The sequence below is a fragment of the Phocoena sinus genome, chromosome 9 (genome assembly GCF_008692025.1).
Source record: "Phocoena sinus isolate mPhoSin1 chromosome 9, mPhoSin1.pri, whole genome shotgun sequence".
In the NCBI taxonomy this organism is placed as follows: Eukaryota; Metazoa; Chordata; class Mammalia; order Artiodactyla; family Phocoenidae; genus Phocoena; species Phocoena sinus.
In genome coordinates this window covers 49,039,522-49,046,187 of record NC_045771.1, presented here as the reverse complement: position 1 = coordinate 49,046,187, position 6,666 = coordinate 49,039,522, and the positions used below count along the sequence as shown (strand labels likewise).

General features: G+C 39.9%; 1 protein-coding gene across 1 annotated transcript in view; it reads right to left on the bottom strand.

Moving 5' to 3' along the window:
* Positions 1-419: 419 nt before the first annotated feature.
* The window catches only part of HIBADH (3-hydroxyisobutyrate dehydrogenase), a 105,440-nt gene continuing 99,193 nt past the window's right edge, over positions 420-6,666 (bottom strand). Inside the window, exons 7-8 of the mRNA XM_032643775.1 lie at positions 6,044-6,200; positions 420-1,385 (exon numbers count right to left, since the gene is read on the bottom strand). Coding sequence (XP_032499666.1) covers positions 1,227-1,385; positions 6,044-6,200 — 316 coding nt within the window. The 3' untranslated portion in view covers positions 420-1,226. The remainder of the gene's footprint in view (positions 1,386-6,043; positions 6,201-6,666) is intronic.

The window sequence follows — 6,666 nt, the reverse complement described above, 5'->3', positions numbered from 1 at the left end:
TTTGCTTATCACTGCAGCCCCAGCACTTATACTAATGCCTGGAATTTTTGATCACCACGAAAATGATGGACATAGCAGTCCTTCTGCTAAATCTGGTATCTAGGCCTATCGCCTGAAGTATTTCTAGGGGCTGTGGTGAGGAAAGTGGCGACTATGCTCCCTACTGGGACATATTTCATTTATTGCAGGCCAAATTCCTACAGCACCCACAACCCAGAAAACACTGAAACAAATTCTTGTTAAGGATGCAGGCAGAGCAGTAGGATGAGGGCTGGCCACCGGTCAGTTCACACTCGGTTCCTCTCGACCTCCCCCCTCCCTTCCCTTCCTTCTCATCCTTTCCCCATTAGTCTGCAACACCAGTTTGTCAGATCATCTGACTGTTCACCAAATGGTTAGGAAGACACAAAAACTCCAAGAAAGTATCAGCATAGAAATTTATTTGAATTCAAAATAATATGGTTATATTTAGGATAATATAATAATTATCTAAAGCACATATCATCGTAGGCTCTGAAACAGTTCTAAGGATGTCATTCTTTTGAAGTCAAAAAATATGTAGTAAGAATGTACAAGGAAGCAAAAATATAAAAAATAAGTTTGCTGAGTATTGGGAGTCGTTACAAGAGCGGCACACCACGGTAATGTAACAGAGTCCAAATTACACAGCATGCGGCAAGGAGTTCTCTTGCTTTATCAAGTCCTGGAAAATAAACCAGTAACCTCAGAATGCAAGAATACCACCACTGGGTTAACAGGGCAAACTTTCTGAGGGACACAGGGAGTAATTCACTATACTTCCCCTTTCTCTAACTCCTTTCCTCACACCCATTTCTTTTCTTTCCTCCAGAAGAGGTTTTATCCTGTGGAAAAAAAAAACTGGTTTTATTTGTAAAGTGGAGTAAACAATATCCTGATTGAAGTAGGCAATATTTTAGCTAATGATGCTCAGGAATCAAACTTCTGAAAAAGGTCAATCAGCTAGCTAGCAGAGACCATCAGTGGCTTGCAGGAAAAAAAAAAAAAATCAGATAATATGTGTTTGCTAAATAGGTAAAAAGAATAAGCAGTTAAAAATGGGTGAAAAATCCCAGGGTTTATTGTAAACTAGACAAACAAAAGCAGACAGGTGACCTTTGATTAAGCCCATTTACTTGTGGAGTGAGCTATAAGAGGCTCCAAGATAGAGTTTGGTTCCCAACAGTGTCCACAGCCAAAGGGCAAACTCAGAACGTCTCCTCCTCTCGTAGAAACTGGAACACGGATGAGAAGTCTTTTTTGGAGTAGCCCTTCGCACACATCATCCTGTAGATCTGATGGGCCTGACTGCCCAGAAGGATTGGGCTCTTCGTGCTGGTAGCAGAGTCTTGTGCTAATCCCAGATCCTAAGTCAAACAAGGGCGGAGGGAATACATTGAGGTTGGTAGTTAAGGCTCACTTCAGAACTGTGGCTCCTAATGCTTGGGTTTCAAAGAAGAAAAAATGAAGCCTGAAAAAATAAGATACTTACAAGCACGATGTTAAGTTATATATATATTTTTTATACGCCCTTTCTTATAGCTGCAAAACTGCTCCAGAGAGAAACCTTGATTTCTGAGTGGCCTCTCCACTCCTCCACCCTCCACAAAACCTATCTCTTTTGTTTTGACTTCGGCCAGGTGTTCCTATCCAGGTGAGATCCCACAGAGAAATGCTTTTTCAAATCTACAGAAGCCTGTAAGCCTAAGACAAACCCCATTATGAAATTAAGCATGATGAAATTATCAATGATGAAAATATCCATTCAATCTCTTAAGTCAACACATATTTAACAACTGCTGTGTGCTGGGCACTGTTCTAAGTCCTGGTGATATGCAGTCATGATAATAAAACCAAGTCACTGTTCTCAGGAACTTACTATCCAGCGTGTAAGATAGACAGTAAAACAAATACTAAACTTCCAGACAATGACAAGTGCTCTGAAGAGAAATAAAGCAGGGTAAGGGGTCAGAAAGTCATATATAGCAAGGGGTGGGGTGGAAGGAAGAGAGTTCTGATTGATGAGATGTTTAGGGAAGACCTCCCGAGGCAAAGACACTTGACCTAAGATCTGAATGTGAGGGGGCAGTGAGTTCTTTGGAGAGCTGGGGGAAGAGAGTTTCAGGTGGGTGGAAGAGCAAGGGAAAGGCCCCCTGGGGGGGGCATGGCTTGGATGCTCAAGAAACAGTAAGAAGGCCAATGAGGCTGAACTAGAATAAGCAAGGGGCTGGGGAGGGAAATGAGACTGGGGATGGCAGAGGTGCAACACGGAAGCTTTATGATGTCTGGAGACGAAGCTGGATTTTCTTTCAAGTGCAACAGACAATCAGCTTCACAACAACACTTTAACATCTCTGAGAGCTAATGTTTCATTCAGAGAGTTTTGGAAAACTTATTATTGTCTATTGTTTAAGAATAGACAAAAGTTAACATTATGAATCTTTTATAGTTAAACTGTAGTTAATGGTATCCTCTACTATAAGAATGGAATCTTGTCCAACCTTGAAATATCTAGGGGTAGATGGAAGACAATGGAGGCATGGTTAACTGAAACAATATTCCCCACATTTCACTTGTGATTAAATAAGTGCTGCAAACAAGTGGCAAAACCAAGACTTCCTTCTTACCATTACCATCTTCATTTCCTCCACCAATGGAAAAGCCAGCAAGCCATGAAAGAGGAAGACAAGAAGCAAGATGAGGCCTATTTGTATTCTTTGAGGAACACCCTTGATAACGGAGTAGACTGATACCATCCACTCAAAGGAGGAAATGATTCAAGGGAAAAATAAGCAAAGTTTAAAGAATGGATTAAATCTCTAGCCTCTTGGATATCTATGATGCTATAGGTGTTAACAGTATTTTGTGCTTACTTGTAGAATTTTCACATGTAAACCCACAGATCTGGAAAATCTACTTAACCTTAAAGTCTTCTATAGCTTCCACTAAAAAGCAAGTTTAATTATTACCCACACACTTCACAAATGTGGACAGCTACATTATTGCTTATACCCAGACAAGCAGATAAGCCTCTTTTGTCAACATCATTTTGCTGCACATCTGCAAGATGCATTTATTTAAAAATGACAGAAAATCTACATAGAAAGACTGCCTATAATTTTTAACCTAGTAGTATAACTAGAATATAAGAACGTAGAGTAAACACAACATATCGAGGAGAAGACAGTGCTATTGAGAAGAAAAGGCTATTAGAGGTTTTCAAAGGGGCAAGTAAATATCCCAAATAAGAGCTAATAAAACCAAAAAGGGGAAGCTAAAATAGCTTTGGTGGCTGCTACCTTAAAGGGTGGACATTCTAAAAAAGGAAAGGTGATTTAGTCTATAAAATCCTAAGTGGCTTGTCAATCCTGAAATGTTAGAAAAGAAGGTATCCTTTGAAGCTTGTAACATATAATTTAAAATAAACAAACACCCCACTTCACTAATCAAATAAAAATATTTATGAATTCATGAGCTCAGTGGGTGGTTCAGGAAAAAAATACAAAACAATTGCAAAAGGTTTCAACAAATTAATGGAGGACCAAATCGTTTCGTATTACAAGGACACAGGTACACTGGGTGAGTAATAAGAGTGGTCATAATTTTCCATAATTTGTTCCTTAGTGGCCATCAGAAACAGACTTCTAGGTTGTGGGGTTTAGAAGAAAGATCTAGTTTTTGTATTGATTATGTTCTGATTATATACACACAATATATTAGAATTTTATGATGTTAAGACCTAGAAATAGGGCTTCCCTGGTGGCGCAGTGGTTGGGAGTCCGCCTGCCGATGCAGGGGACACGGGTTCGTGCCCCGGTGTGGGAAGATCCCACATGCCGCGGAGCGGCTGGGCCCATGAGCCATGGCTGCTGAGCCTGCGCATCTGGAGCCTGTGCTCTGCGATGGGAGAGGCCACAACAGTGAGAAGCCTGCGTACCGCAAAAAAAAAAAAAAAAAAAAAAAAAAGACCTAGAAATAAATGTATAAGCCTCTACTTCAAGGACACATTAACATCATCTCCCCCAACACAATGAGATCTAATGGTAGTTGAGCAAAATATCTCCTAGTAAGTAAAGGCCTGATCTGCCCAAGCAGGTATGATTGCTTTAATCAATGTAGCACTATTGGGGACTTCTTTAATCTCTATCAATTTCTGTACACAAGTCTAATTAGTTATGGTATGTTTTGCTAACAGCTATCTGAGGTGATGAAAGCGTTTTTTAAGTTCCTTTCTAAATGCTTTCATTTTAAGCAAAATTCAGAAATCCTGCTCTTTATAAGGGAAATGACAACTTATAAAGAGCAAAAGAGAACAGGAATGTCCATATGTTTTACTACTGTACTGTCTTATGCTACCTTTTATTATCAAGAAAATAATTTTAAAGGACCTCAACAGGAGCAGATTCTTCCTGGGCAGGGACACTGGAGAAAATGATGGAAGTAAAGGTGTGACGTAGAGGAGAGTCCCCAAATAAAGCCAGCACTGCTTACACGTTACTTGTTAGCTGCTTCCTCTGTTGGAGACATTAGCAGTATTGTAGGAACCAAATAAGCTAACAGGTCACAACTCACTTCATACATGTACATAAAGCAAACTGGGCATAAATGCGATTCTTTCACTCTTCTGTGTGCCCTAATAAACGACCCTGCAGCTTTGTGAAAACAGTCCACTTAAGGAGCTACTTTCTGTTTGCAACAAAAGCAACACAGCACAACTTACAAAAGCCTGTGTGGAGGATACGCAAACCTAAATACAAGGTACAGATCGGCATAAAAATAAATATTTTCTTAAATGAAACACGAGGAGAAATAAAACTACAAAATAAGAAACATAGTTTCAAACATTGCTTCATCCAATAAATATTTAAAGAGAGCCAACAATGCACCAGGGGTCTGGCTGGAGGGGCAAGGAAGGAAGAGGCAGGCTGAGGGAAGAGCAGGCGTCGAGGGCTGCCAGGGAGAAGGGACAAGAGGCCAAACGAGTTCAGTGTGGCTGAAGCAGAGGCGGGTGGGAAGGCAGAAATGAGCTGGTGAGGAGAGCAAAGGCCTTTAAGACAATGTGCAGAGATGGACTTTAATCTACAAGTAACTGGAAACCATGAAAGAGACTTAACAGGAGAGATGACATAATCAGGGTTTTACATTTTAGGAAGTCCACTCTTTACCATAGAAAATGAACTGGAGAAGAAGATGAGAATGAAAGGCCAGGAGACCAGTTAAGGGCAGATGTTGTCGAATCTAAACAAGGTTCAGCCAGGGTACTGGTAGTGGTAGAGAGGGCAAGTGGGTGAATTCGAGGCACAGCCGAGAAGTAGAATGGATGAAACATCCTGAGAAATGAAGGAGAGTAAGCTGAATACGGTATACAACTGTACATATTATTACTTCTGTCAAAAAGTAAATGGCAGGGGTGTGGGGAGTGGGGTAGGGAATAAGCTCTACACAAAATCTGCAAGTCGTTTGTCTAAAAAGTATTTTCTAACGTTGAGATCACAAATGAGAGGAGGCCAACAATTTGCTTTTCAAATGACTTTACACATAAATGTATATATTCTTAAAGTAGGAAGATGTATTTAGATATCTAGCATCATGCGAAAGGTCCTCTTTTTGTGATATGTATATCCAATGTCATTACATTATTAACCGTCGGAAAATGCTTATTACTGCTTCCATTCTAAGGGCTTGGTAAATTAATGTAAATTTATGATGAAGAACAACATTTTACCGGCTCACATTACAAACAAACCCAAGCACAAAAGAAAAATCCCAGCCTATTCTTCTCATCTGAAAGGCCAGGATTAAAAATGAACAAGATAAAAGGTTTTTATCCACGCTAAGTTTTAAATAATTTCCAGTGACTGGGTCACTAGTTTAGTAATCTTGCCTTATAGGATAGACGTATGCTTTGTTACGAGAGGGGAGAAGTGGGGGTAGGCTGAGGTGGGGAGAGAGAGAAAGGAGGGAAGGAGAACGAAACCACTCAACATTTCCCCGCTCTCTTGGGTAGTCTCTGCATTTACCATACCTTAGCCATGAGTGTTGTTCCGAATCCACCCTGATAGTTATTAGCCGAGGGAACTCCATCCATCACCCCAGGTACAGGATTATAGGTGTCACTTGACCAACATCGTCCTGAGCTCATATTTAGGATTTTAGCCAAGAGTTTTGGGTCAAGCCCTAACCTGTCAAAGAAGGTCAAAGAAAAGAAGTGTTATATGTCAAAATATACAAGTCACGTGTGATTATTTATGTGTGAGGATGCTCCATCTTCTCTCTCCATTTATGATATGTCTTCAAATATCTAAGCAGACTGACTAGAATGAAGAATCCAATCTTAAATTATAGGGTATTAAAAGCTAGTGATTAAACATTTTGCACTGAGAGAAAACCTTCTGCACTACCCAGCTTTTAAGAAATAACATATGACTACATAAAAGTATTGTTGGTTTACCACACACATGGGTTTTCTAGTCTTTTGGACATTATTGCATTTATGTGTCGCGTCAGAACCTTAAGCCAAGATGATCATCTAAATTCTACAGTCTTTACTCACAAGTGATGTATTTCAGAAAGAAATACTGACAGTTAAATTATGTATCATGGGAGTCCATGTGGATGCATTTATATGTATGTTTATTCCTTTAGCTC